The sequence below is a fragment of the Oryctolagus cuniculus genome, chromosome 1 (assembly GCF_051225735.1).
Source record: "Oryctolagus cuniculus isolate XC-2025 breed Fujian yellow rabbit chromosome 1, ASM5122573v1, whole genome shotgun sequence".
NCBI classification, from domain to species: domain Eukaryota; kingdom Metazoa; phylum Chordata; class Mammalia; order Lagomorpha; family Leporidae; genus Oryctolagus; species Oryctolagus cuniculus.
In genome coordinates, this window is record NC_142867.1 from 218,830,095 (window position 1) to 218,843,870 (window position 13,776).

The following is a 13,776-nucleotide window of genomic DNA, read 5'->3' on the forward strand; positions in this document are numbered from 1 at the left end:
TGAGTGGTATTTGAAAAGATTATTTAAGATCAGATTAAAGGATGGTTTAGAAATTCAACCAAAGCAAGTCACGTTAACTCCATACATACAAACAGAGCAACTCCAGATGTGAGTAAATATTTAGGAAAAAGAGATTGACACTAAAATCCTTTAATTTGGGGTGAGGGTTATCTGAGAGCTTTAAAGCTTTGATTTGGCTGGCTCTATCAAACTTGAGGAAGTTGAAGAGTGGCTAGTGGGTAACTTTTGGAGTGCTACTCAGAGGAAGTTCAGTAAACAGCAAAGAACTCATAATGGGAAATACCTGTGGTTGTTTGGACCATCAGGGTCTGAGCACGTTGCCTGCCAATCAGCCCATGAAGGTGGGCAGTGTAATTAGAAGAAGCTTTGAGGTTGGTGATGACAGAACTGCGAGATGCCGCAGGCACAGAGTATACCGCCGTCTCCTGGGGGTGGTCAGAATTACTAACTTCTATAAGAAAACTATCAAAGGCAGGCTCCTGAGCTTTCCATGAGATGAACACACTGCCCCAGGTCACATTTGAGATAGTGAGGTGGCTAAGGAGAGGTTCAGCTACTAAAGTGAGAAGAAAAATATGACAGCATGTCACTTTAAACCATTATAGGTTCAAAATCAAAACACATAAGACTAAATCCATAAAGTTTTAGACTTCACTCCTGGTAAAAGTATTTGCTCTTTGTTGAAAACCAGTTTGAGCCAAATATATATGGTGGACTAATTATCTCCCCCGTGTTTGCTCCCACTTTAATGTGGCTGAGAAGGGAACTGTATCATGCTGGAACTACACCTGCCTTTTCTGTGGATCACTCAAATAACAATTGGTTGTTGCATGTAGAATGACAGATGTTTCTTCAAATGTGGGTGACCTAAAGAATAATCATTTTGATGTTACAACCTTTTTCTTGCATTCTCTAGAATATGCCCCCCTCCCCGAACTATAAGGGAAAATTCTCCTGTGTTGGGTCTAAATGTCATTCCCCCCACCGAGTTAGTTTGTGATCCTTAATTTACCTGCCAAGAGAAGGCATTGTCTAAAATTTGCTAAGAATGCTATTTCTGTTGAATGAAGCTCTTCTTTCTAAACTGTCTTTTGCTACATGACCCAGAGCTTTTAACATGGTATAGATGCCAAAGACACCACAGATTACAGTATGATCACTTCCCTCTTTCAAAAACCAAGATCCTTGTTTGAACCTGACAATTGTAACTTTATTTTTGTCATGTTGGTATCACTCACTGTCCTGGGGCAAGATATTTGGTCTGGTCTTTTCTCTTAGAGACAGTGTTAGAAACAACATAGCTACATGCTCTACTCATCTGATGAGTAATCTTTGCTCTTTCTCTTCACTTTCGCAATTGGAATCAGCATAATTTCATTAAACCATTGCGATGTTTGGGTATACAAAAGTCAAAGCCACTAGGAAGACAAAGACACTAGGAAAACACACAATGTGACTTTAAGACCTCGTGCAGACATCTTCCCAAGGCCAGGGCAACTCTGAAAATCATGGCTTTTTAGTTACTGCAGGAAAGAATTCTTTCTCCAAATCCTATAATGCAATCAGAACCAAAAGCACATTTTATGATCCAAATGTCCTAGTCAGTGATAAATCAAGAACATGGCATTATGCAAATCCACCACTGGGGCTGCTGTTGGAAGAGAGTCACGTTAAATATCGCTGCAGCCTAGCACCATAGAAGAGGTGGTGTGTCCTGTGGTTTCAACTTCCACGGAGCAGGAGGAGTGGCTTCACCCTGCAAAGAAGACTGTGGAAAGAGGATGTTGGGAATGAGACAATGCACATGTACCTGTGGTAGCTGTGGCACTGATGGTTTTGGTCCGGATGCTGGGAGCAAGGCCAGAGAGGTAGATAATAAAATCAGTGCTAGGGGTTAACCCTGAGATGTGGGCAGATCGCTCAGCACCAGAGATATTGTATTCCAGCGTCTCCAGCAACCTATTGGAATCAATAATTTCAATGGTAAAGGTCTCGAAGATCCCATCAGTAGCTGTCCAGGAAAGATTGAAGCTCTCAGGAGTTATGTCAGAAACATTTAAGTTTCCAATTTCAGGTTCTTTGGCTGAAAAAGGAGGGATAAGAGAGAAGAAACAAACGAGTTAATTATTTGGTTGTGTTTTCCGACTAAGGTTGTTAATAGAACCATTGCCAGGGAGGAAGATCTGATAGTTAAGCATGAGTGTGTAAATGAAGCAATGTTATCAATCAGTGCCAATGAGAGAGAAAAGGAGTTTTGTTAAAGGAAAACATTTTTAAAAAGGAAGGGATGGCAATTAGAGTGCCCTACTCTATAGTTGCCACACATGAGCATATCCTGGCCAGAATATCTCAAGGGAAAAGACCCAGTAAATGATCTCAGCAGAAATCTCTGTACTCTAGCTGTACATGTCTCTGGGTGTGCAACAGCAGGGGTTCTGGTCATGGGTCAGAAGATAGGAGCTCTGGCAACTTCCAGGGTCTTGAACTGCATGCAGGAGACGAGGATTATTTGTATGCCTCCTGCAGAATCCTTTGCTTTGAGGGTGCGCCCATCTATTTAAATGAAGGCTAAATCATTTCAACATCAATATCCTACTAAGGTGATACCTTGAGGCTTCTGGTTTTGTGACTTAAAGGGAATTGCAAATTTCTAAGTGTAATTCTTGGTACTTTTTCATATTTTAGACAAGGGCTAGCCAGGCATTCCCATTTTCTGTTAAAACAGCTTATGCCCACTTTACTCCTTCTATGTGGGCCAAAAAGGTCTGGCACAACATTGCCAACCAAGAGAGCTAAGCCAAGACAAGGCTGTTTAGGGAACCATTTTTGGCCAAGAAATAACTTTTAGTCTTGGAGATGATCCTGCCAGTGCTTTCTTAAGTAACAGGAATAAGACGTGCAGAAGGCAGGCAAGAAAACTTACACTGTCTCTTTAGCAAGGAAGAATGCCCCTAATCTGAGACCATCCCAATAGATTTGTTGATAAAGAACTCAGATGGGATTATGGGCCTTGCTCCCCATAGGCCATCATTGCCTCATCAGAGGCCATAATGTTGCTATTGATAAAACACACACACACGCACACGCACACGCACAAACACACACAAATACTAACCACACCCAAACCACAAGATCTGTATAAAAGATCAGAAGTGGTGGGTGATTTCCCTGCCTTCTGGAATGGGGTGGTTTATGGATGTCAGATGAAAGATGATTGGGCATGTTTAGAGAAGCCTCAGCTGTAATTTCTAGGCATTTCATGGTTGCCATCCATGGAGGGGTTGCTTGTATTTTATGGTGATCTCAGTGAGAGTAACTGAAATGACTGATGCTAAAATGCAGAGCCATGCTTTAGCCAGAGTCAGCTAGCACATGCAGATTTGCCGTGAATGTTTAGTTGCAATAATTACATAAAAGAGAGACAGTCCTATGTAAAACAAAGCAGTACGGCCTCTTCTGAGCTTCAGACCAGCTGAGGCACATCCTGAAGAGGGGCCGTAGAAAACAGTGCGAGGGGGAAGGCTGCTCACTTACGCAGGCTCCCGGGGAAGCACTGAATGCCTTGGAACAGGAGTAGAGTGATTAGTAAACCATAGCATCCCCTCCTGGGGCTGGGGCTAGGAGTCTGCCACCCAAAGGCCAGTGCTGCAAGGAACAGCTCTTGACTAAAAGAGCAAAAAGGATACCAGTTCTTGACATTCATTTCTTGCTCTGAATGCTGCTGTGTGTATTTCTGCTAACGAATGGCCTTCTGTTTGGTACAGTCGCCAAGCATAATTGTATGACTTTTTTCTTTTTGGTTTAGCTGTTTGCTAATCTGATGTTCTAACAATGACTCAGTAACTGAGGGAATTGCCTGGAGGAGGGTAATTCAGTTCTCTTATTATACCCAGTACATTTTAGAGAAACATTTCTTAAATGCAGGAACCACGGCGCCTATACCCTGGAGGGATTTAGAGATAGTAAGGCACCATTTCCAACTAGCAAAGGTCCCTCTAAAGTAAATAATCTGTGCCCCAGTGCACTCATGGGAAAGGAGGGCTTCTGGTTGTATTCCAGCACTAGAGAAGTGAATTAAAACCATCAGGCTGACTCCTGAAACAAAAAGCCATCATTCATCATTGTAGGACTGGCCAGATAAAGTGTGGGAGAGAGAGGCTGGGGCCTGAAGGTCAGAAAAGGCAACATCTGCATCATTCATCATTGAGATGGCAAAGACATCTTGATAAAGGCACAGCCCACAGGGCAGTCTCTGAGCATGCAAGGGCAGCGGCTGAAGGGTGCATAGAAATGATTCAGTTATGGAGGGGAGAAGACTGCTTGCGCAATCTAGTGGCAGGAAAGCAGGGAACTTCGGGGGAGAAAGCATTGACATGGAGAAGAGGTACCTGTGAAGGTCTCAGCAGAGAGCACTGGTGTTCTATAGCCCTGGATGACCCCATAGATGGACACTCTGTAAGGGGTGGCAGCTTTGAGGCCAGGAATATCCACAGCCTGGAGGCTGCCGGGCACCGTGAGGTTCTGAGCAGCCTCCACCTTGTTGGCCTCCTGCACCTGAATGACAAAGTACTCGTAGGCCTGGTCAGCTGTGGTCCAGTTGAGTGAGAGGCTGTCCCAGGCAACCTCAGTCACAGTTAATGCTCCCAGCTCGGGGAGCTTCTCTGAGGAAGGACAAAGAGGTAGGTGTCAGTTCTGTAAAGCCCAGACGAAGAAACCAAACGTCCCACAGCCCAACTCTAGGAAGGAAAGAAAAGGGAACAGAGAATTTTGGTAATTCCTGGTCTCTGGTCATTTGCAATTTGAGCATAGCACTCTGGCTACAGCTTTCTTCTGGAGTTGGAAATGGTCAGAAAGAGGATGTGTACATCGTTGATCTGGAGGATGGCAAAGGAGTCTGCACCAATATACAATCCCTGAATATGCATCGCTTGCCTGGCCACTAAAGGCGGCCAGGCCTTGGTTAGGTGGAGGCGGATAGGCCTTGGTTAGAATTCCAACTCTGACACCAATTGGGACATGCCACTCAGCTTCTTTTCTCATCCTCTTCACCTGTAAATGGAACTGATACTACCATTTCATTGGCTTGCGTGATGTTATGTGATGTTGAAGTGATGATATTTATCAACCTCTTAATACCATACTTAAGACAGAGTGAGAGTCCAGTAAGAGTCAGCTTAAGCAATATAATGTGGTCTTGGTGTTTGTCCTTGGAACTTCTTGATCTTTTGGGAGATAACGACTTGCTTCATTTCATTATTTGAAATTAGATCATCTCATTGCTGGCCATGTGCTGTCTGCCTGTGTTCATAAAGTGTACACTGTCTCAGGCTTGGACAAGTGAGATATTTTCTCTCTGGACTTTTCTCAGCTTTCAGGGATCAGAAGTGATATGTGTTCTTGGCTTTGTTCTCCTCATCCACCCTTCTTCAAGCACTTGGTGTCTGACTGAAGAATGGCTGCCTCACAAGCAGTGTGTCTACTTTTAATTAAGAATTGTTAATGTTTTGATCAGTCAGTGGTGCAGAGAAAGGCCCACTATGAATTTTTATTCTCCTACAGTGCAGGAAGGAAACTTAATGTAGTAATTAGTGTTGGTTTAGAAAGTGTGGATTCAGGTCATAGAAAAATCTGGTGCTTTGTGGGATGCTTCTCTGGGTTACATGGAATCTGTCAGCCTCTCTATTGAGGGCCACAATGGCCATGGGTTAGAAATTAGAGTAAAATAAATAAATAAATAAATAAATAAATCTCTACAGGTATTTCCATTAGAACAAGGTAGGGGTTGGATGCTTGTCCTCAGGAGTCCTAGGGCTCAGTGCACTATCAGAGCCTGACGGTAACCTCTTCCTTTTAGGGGGCTGACCTACATGGACTATCTTCCATATATAGTGGGTGCTTTTCTGGAAGAATTACTCTGAGGACACAGAAGGAATTTCCTGTGGCTCCCCAATTCACTAGCAAAGCTGCTTGCTTATGTACCACATAGTGGGATTCCTTGCAAGACTTCATTTGCAAAAAGAGTTTTTCTGTTAAGAACAAAATTCTGCAGACCACAGCTGTAGATGATCTGTATCCTGCACCTAGTCTGCATGTCTCAAAAGCCCTTTTTGCTCTCACTTGGTCTGAAGCTATTCCAGGAAACTGAGGATAATGGCATCCCATGGGACCTTAAGATTATCACACCATCACTTTTCATATTTTTGGAATTGTGTGTCATCTCTAGCAATGACTACATTTATTTGGCGTATATGAGCAAGGAGCAAAATCTATTTGAATTAGGTGATTTGGATGGCATTATCAGAACACAGGATATGGAGAGAGGGTTAATGGGCTTAGGGTCTACCATAGAAACCCTAATACTAAAAATTTGGTCCATTTGCTCACAGCCTCATTTGAAGCTATTTTTAAAAATTTCATGCACAGTGGATAGTTTTCTATGACAGATGGAGCAGCATATATTCAGGGGGGAAAATTAAGATGAATTGTGTTTTCTTTCCAGGTTGAATGAAATACATTGAACTCAAATGGGCTGTCCTTTCTTGGAAATGCCCCTGCCTTGAGTGTCTTTGAAGGAGACTTGGATAATTTCAGCAGAAGATGAATAGATTATTTCTAAAGGTTGTTCTGTAGAGATCCAAAGATTGAATATTAGTGATTCTGAGGTTGGCAATGACAATGTTGCTCTAGAAAGTTCTGATCTTAGCCTTGTGCCACAGCCTTACCGCTTCATTTGTTTTCGCATGCTTCTATTATGCAATTAGCTATTGTTGTTCAATACTACATGACGGGCACGGTGCTGAGTGCTTTCATTCAGTAGTTCATTTACTGCTCAGGATAGTGCTCTGAAGTATGGTTACTCTCTCTGATTTGAGTGTGAGAAAAGAAGGCTTAGAGATAGCAAGTGGTATACCCAAGGATATTCAGCTGACAAAGTGGAATTCCAGCCCAGACCTTCCTTCATGCTGCCTGTCAACCATGGAGAGGGAGGACCCTGAAGCTGGGGAATTATCTATTGCAATGACTCCCATCAGATCTCTGGTCTGGAAAGAGGGTCATGTACCTGTGATGACCTCCGCAGCCAGGGGTCGAGTGCTTCGGCCCCTGACCTCGCCATGCAGGGTGATTTTGTAAGGCGTTCCAGCCCTGAGGCCTGGGATTTCCACAAAGTGCAGGCTGCCAGGAACTGTAAGATTGCGAGCTTCTTCCACCTGGTCAGCCTCCTGGACCTGAATGACAAACTGGTCATAGGTCCCATCTGGTGTGGTCCAGTCCAGTCTGAGAGCATCCCAGCTAACCTTGGTCACTGTCAGGTTTCCCAGCTCTGGACTCTCCTCTGCATAAGGACACAGAGTTGCTGAGTTACTAAAAAAAGGCAACTGCACAGGGGGATTCAGGTGAGATGGCATTTTGGCTCAGGTTGGGATGAGTTGTCTGCTAAGTGTTGATTACAGGTGCATGCTTTACAGCTGAGTTGACATAATCTCATTGTTGGCACTAAAGCCAGAGTTTTCAACTCAGCCCTTGGGAATGAAAGTTGGTTTTAGGAATCGTTCACAATTTCCATTCTTTATATACAAATAGGGCTCTGGGGAGTCCTCCAGTGTCCTCAAAATGAGCTCAGAGCTATTATTTCTTCACATGAAAGTTGTGCTTTCCAATTTCTTAGATATTATGACTGAAACCTGCTTTGCAAGAGAAGTTAACTTCTCACTTTTGCAAAGGAAGAGTAGCTGGAATTTTCCATGGAACTGGATACATTAGGCTGTGACTGGGATGTGGCCAAATAAGGGATATGACATTTGGGAAGACACAGTGATGAGTCACCAGGATTTCCCCAACATGGTAGGTGCTGAACCCAGTTTAGAGCAGGCAAACACTTTGATTCCTCCTGAGCAGAGGCAGAGGGGGTGATGCAGGTGTGCAGAATGAGCCAGAATACCTGTTAAGACTTCAATAGAGAGAGGGGTTGTGATGAAGTCCCGAGTGACCCCTTGGATAGTGATGCTATAGAGAGTGGCTGCTTTGAGCCCAGGCAGGTCCGTGGACCTCAGTTCTCCTGGGACCGTGACATTCTGGGCTGCGTCTGTTGTGCCAGCCTCCTGCACCTGAATGAAAAAGTGCTCATAGGCCCCCTCTGGAGCAGTCCAGTTGAGCTTGAGGGCATCCCAGCCCACCTCGGCCACCGTGACCTCTCCCAAGCTGGGAGTTTCTCCTGGAGAAGGATAAAGAACTAGTTTAATGATCAAATCACACACCAAGATCCTGGGCATCTTTAAACACAACAAGAGGATTTAGATCACTTAGAAATGTGACTCTTTTTAGATAAGCATGCATCATGCAACTTTCCAAATTTTAGAAATAAAGCAAAGAGGGAGAATGTGGGAAAATACCAGTTTTTGTATCTTATTAAAGAATTTCCCTAATCTTTACTAAAAAAAGGGATTAATTTTGTGGTGTTATTTCCCTTTTTAAATGGAGTGTCTTCAATCCCTGAAAGGCAGAGAGGCTATTCATGGAGTTAACTGTCCCCTCCACTGGGGCTATGTGGAGGCTGTGTGTCCAGGTTGGGCTCTGCATAGCTCCAAAGGGTGTCATTCATGTGGAGTGAAATGACCATGGTGGCCCTGGAGTTGTGTCTTCTGCTGGCCTGGCTGTTCTGTTATTAGACCCTGTCACATTAAAACATGAAGCACAAGTCCATTCCAAAGTCAGTTATGCCTGATCATCCTTGGGCAGCTGCCTGTTGAGAGAAGCAAAAGCTAGAGATAGAAAGGTAAGAGGTACCTGTGGAGACCTCAGCAGAGAGCACTGGTGTTCTATAGCCCTGGATGACCCCATAGATGGACACTCTGTAGGGGGTGGCAGCCTTGAGTCCCGGGATGTCCACAGCCCGGAGGCTGCCGGGCACCGTGAGGTTCTGAGCAGCCTCCACCTTGTTGGCCTCCTGCACCTGAATGACAAAGTGCTCGTAGGCCTGGTCAGCTGTGGTCCAGTTGAGTGAGAGGCCATTCCAGCCAACCTCAGTCACGGTGAGGCTTTCCAGTTCAGGGGCTTGTTCTGAATAAGGACAGAGATGGGGTCAGTTACACAACTCTTCAAAATGCTTTCTTTCTGAGAACCCACGGTCCATGCTGAAAGGCCATCAGCATCCCAGTTCTGTGTTTCCCTCGCTGCATCCCCTGCTGGTGCTGCCCCCATTACAAACATCAACAGAGAAACAATACACATTTCGCCTTCATGCATATTTAGGCTTTTCCTTTGGGAACCATATTTCCCTATTGGCCAGTATCCTGTAAATTAGAAAACCCTTTACATCCATGCCAGTGAGACTCTAGGCTTCAGTTCCAATTTTCATCACAGGGAGCTGGCCTTCAGCTGTTCTGCATGACTTGGGCTGAGCTGTGTAGCTTTCTGTATTTTGTGACTATTGACCCTACTTGTTCTTGGGTTCCCTTCCTTTCTGCACTGCCTCTGTCTCCTCTGGATGGTATGTTTTACAGTTTATAATTAGGGTGAGCTAGTTGTAGGAGTTCAGATCAATTGACATAGGTCAGTTTGGGGGAAGATCAGAGATAAATGAACATTGGGTTGGCAAGATAGAACTGAGGAAGGCAACAAGTCTTAGAAAAATCGTTCCTTTTTGGACACAAAGAATGACTGAGGCCCTGGGAGAAACAAAGATTGTTAAGCTCAATGAAAATTGAAAGCACCATCTTCTTTTGTATCCTGAGCACACAGGATTCAGTAAAATAAAAATTAGCTTGTCTGAATCTGCCTAAGGGGGATATTTTCCCAGAGCTGGGCTTAAGTGGACTTTGCATGACCTAGCAAAAAATTTTTTTTCTGGAAATTAATCATGTAAACAAAAGAGTTGAATCTTCCTTAGCTCATTTCAAAAAGTAAATCATTTTCCTATTTATGCCTTCCATTGCTGCTAATTTCAAAGGAGCCCTGTGTGTCCACAAAAATCAACTTCTAACTTGAAAGTCTTAGTTTGCAATTTGATGGAGGACCCTTTGTTTTCAGCAGAAGAAACATCTCTATTGTGGAATCTGTTTAATTCAAAATTTTCCAAATTCTGAAAACTGTTTTCCTAATCACTTCACATTGGCAAAGTTTACACTCTTCCACATCTAGAACAGAGGTTCACAAATAGTGATTTAATGTGTACATCTAGTCTACTGCCCATTCTGATATAGTCACCAATCCAGCAACAGTTTTTACATCTGTAAATGATTGATAAAAATCCAAAGAATAGTACTTCATGAAACAAGTAGGTCATATGAAATTTAAGTTTTGTCATTATAAATAAAGTTTTATTAGAACATGGCCAACGTGATCACTCACATGTTATTGATCACTGCTTTAATTGTATCAGAGATTCCCTGGCCTGGCAAAATCTAAAGTATCAACCATCTGACACTGTACAGAAGATGCTAATCTGTAAACTCCTCATATAATTTCAAATCACGTCCTGGAGCTCACATTCAAGGTTTTAGCAGTTCTTAACCTCCTAAACCTAGTCTCTATGAGAGACAGGGATCCCAAGTTCAAGGTGTTGTATGTAGAGAAGGAGAAAAGAAGGATAGTCAGCTCTCCTTCAACCTAATGGCCCTTGTGTGGCCAGAAACAGTGCCTCCAGCTACAATGATTATACTTGGCCATGAGATTTAAGCACAACTAAACTCAGGAGCAGTCCTTGTGCATAAAGAGATGCAGGGCAAAACCAAAGCTCAGCGAACAGTGAAACTGATCCTATGGCTCTTAAGTGTCCCTTTCTGTCCCACTTCCTTCTTTTCTTTTCCCCCTGCCATCCCAACCCACTTGTCAGGGACTCAGCTACATTGACCATGCATCCCTTTGTGTGAATAAAGTCACTGTCTTTCCTCTCCAAGTATCCATATGTTAAATCTTTTCTTCAATTATGAAAGAAATTTCAGATGCCAGGTTGCAAGAGACAGGCGAGTCATCCTGGGAGAGGTAGGGAGGACCAGGATTCCCTGTGAAGCTGTTATAGGAAAGACATTTGGTGAGAGAAGAGGCGATACGTGTTGGAAAAATGTTTCTTCATGGTGAACATCATCTCATCTCTTGGCATCAGCTTTTTGATGTCACTAATAATCTTCACAGTGTCTCTCACCTCCGCTTCATGTATTCAGTCATTTTCAGGTAAATGTCATTTTGCTCAGTCAATAGTAATAATCATGCTAATGATACTTCCAGCAAAAATTCTGGCTATTCCTCCATTGTTTTTGGTAGGCAAAATCAAGAAACAGCATTGGGTTATTATTTAGGGAGGCAGCACTTTAGCCATGTCTGTAGTGGATGCTACAACTATCAAGAAATAAGTAAAATGCACAATGTTCATGAATAAAATTGGTAGACAAAGGAAAGGGAGAGGGTTAAGGATTAAAAAAGGAGGGGGAATACTATGAATAAAACATAAAGCAGACAATATTTGAGATGGGGACCATAAATGCTGACTCTACATTTCCTAAGCAAATGACAGCTGTGGGCTCAGTCCCAGGAAGCCAAGTGTTCCCACTGTATAGCACCACACTGAATTTCTTTGGCATTTCTCTATGAAAAGGCTGTTGTCTCTCTCTTACAGCTGTGCACAGGAATCTACCCTCTGAAAAATGTCAATGGGCCTGGGAAATCAGAATTTTGAAATTCCATTTCTGTATCCATGGTAGGTTGAGCAGCTGGCCTGGAGGAATTTCTGGCAGTACCAAGACCTTTAGATTCTCACCATCCTGTAGATGTTCTGGCTAGAGGATAGACCCACTTTTCATGTTCACTTATGGGAGAGAGCCTCTCCCGCAGCTGGGGGATGGGCATATTCAAGCCTAAAGACCCCACAGAGTAGATAAAAGAACTTCCGTCTCATCTTGCAGGCATAAGATATAGGGAATGAAAATTCAGTGAGTCTTCCTGTCAAGAGCGACACCCAAGCCCCTTAAGGTCGTATCCACGGCCATTTCAAGGCTGTCCCAACAGTCTCTAGTATTACCCCGTAGCAGGGTTAGCAGGGCTGCACAGCTTACATCTCATCAATATAGACTTCCTGACGCCTTTGACGCCTTCAAATACTGGTTCTCCTGCTGGAAATGTTCCTCCGCTGCTTGCTCAACTCCATTTCCTTTTTCAGAACTCAGCCAAGCATCATCTTTTCTAAAGTATCTTCTCAGCTACTCTTCAGTCCCTTCTCTCAGGCCTGGGCTGGGCACCTGTCTCTGTGTTCCTAGAGTCCCCTGCCTCCATGCTCCTGGAAACCTCTGCCACTGTGTTCCTGGAACACTCTGCCTCCACTAATCTTAACATCTAGTCTACCCGAAGGACTGTGAGCAGGTGCACACAAGTCAACATAACAGTGCTGACTGGGGACTCATTTCTGCTCCAATACCATTGCTGTCCAGTGCATGCAGATTTTTAATACATGCTTGCTAGTTAAAGTAAATACTGTTACTTGCCAAACCTGAAATAAGTAAACTTTTCCACCTATACATCTTGAATATTTGGTGGCAGATATTGAAATGCATACTGTTTGTATAGGAAGAGACTTTTTTTTTTTTCCTGATTGTCTCTTCCATGTAGCAACTGAGGAGACATGACAGCAGGTTCAGTGAGCAGGATGAATGGGCTAGAAGGGGCACTGGAGGTCAGGACTGAGCTGCCATCATGGAAAAACTTGGTTAACCTCTTACTGACTAAGAGAAAAGGAAAACATAAGAAGGGCATAGTGGAAGCTCAAGGACCATATGCAAGCTTTCTGGGGCGACTTTGGAAAAAAGCAGTAGACCTGGAACAGAAACATTTCATGGGAAATAACCACAGAATTATTACCAATCTCCTTGGCATCTTTAAAAGAAATCTAATGAAAAGTAAATGAATTATTAGGCTGAAAGAAAGGAAATAACAATTTAGAATATTCTGTGAAACACACAACAGGAACAGGAAAACAAAAATAAATACAAATCCTGATGCTTCAACTTCTCCTAGGAAGAAAATCACTATTGCCCAGCAAGGGAAATTTGCTGAATGAGTTGACAAGAAGAAAATTTCATATTCAGAAAAGACAATCAGTTGTTTCAAAGTGGCATTTAGAGGCTTCGTGGGTAGACAAAGCAGCATGTTTCCCCATCTGGCTTTCTCGTGGGTGGATAACATGGCTGGCAGGATCCACAAATCTCAGGATCACCAGCGGGTTTGGAGGAAGCTCGGGTGCACTCACCTATGGATGCCTTCACATGCGCAGGCTTGCTCTTGTGTCGGCCCTTCTCTGCTGTGAGGAGGATGCTGTATTCCTGTCCTGGTTCCAGCCCTGTCAGGATGTAGGAGGTGCTATCTCTCGGGAGCAGCACCTCTGCTGGCTGGCCCATGGGGGAGCTGTAGTTGAGGCGGTAACGGTCAAACTTGGCCAAAGGTGTCCTCCAGAGCAGGGTCAGACTGCTGTCAGTGGTGCCAGAAACCCGAAGGTCCTTGGGTGCATCCAAATCTGTGGGTGAAACAGAGATGAACACTCTTCAGACTATGAGGCAGGGCTGCTTCTGGGGCTGCCAGTCAACTCACTTGGCCAGACTCCTATGTCTGCCACATACGGGCTATGTGGCTGCAAGACATTCACCTCTGAGTCTCCGTCTCCACCTTTGTAAAATAGGCCTATTTACAGTTCCTTACAGCCATGTGCATGATGACGTTTCAGTAAATGGTGGAGTTCAAGAAGGACAGTGGTCCCATAAGAATATAATGGAG

At 43.8% G+C, this 13,776-nt stretch overlaps 1 protein-coding gene and 1 long non-coding RNA gene across 12 annotated transcripts in view; one reads left to right on the top strand and one right to left on the bottom strand.

Moving 5' to 3' along the window:
• TNC (tenascin C) overlaps positions 1–13,776 on the bottom strand; it is a 95,596-nt gene that overhangs the window by 33,623 nt on the left and 48,197 nt on the right. For 5 of the 11 annotated variants that reach the window (XM_008273390.5, XM_008273389.5, XM_008273388.5 and 2 more), the window contains exons 10-15: positions 13,256–13,519; positions 8,806–9,078; positions 7,961–8,233; positions 7,082–7,354; positions 4,410–4,682; positions 1,832–2,104 (exon numbers count right to left, since the gene is read on the bottom strand). In XM_008273390.5, coding sequence (XP_008271612.4) covers positions 1,832–2,104; positions 4,410–4,682; positions 7,082–7,354; positions 7,961–8,233; positions 8,806–9,078; positions 13,256–13,519 — 1,629 coding nt within the window. Of the gene's footprint in view, positions 1–304; positions 578–1,831; positions 2,105–4,409; positions 4,683–7,081; positions 7,355–7,960; positions 8,234–8,805; positions 9,079–13,255; positions 13,520–13,776 lie in introns of all 11 variants that reach the window. The other 6 variants (XM_089319840.1, XM_089319827.1, XM_089319846.1 and 3 more) reach the window with 2 other exon arrangements.
• Positions 1–13,776, top strand: part of LOC127493243 (uncharacterized) — a 128,434-nt gene that overhangs the window by 20,374 nt on the left and 94,284 nt on the right. The gene's annotated exons all lie outside the window — the stretch shown is intronic.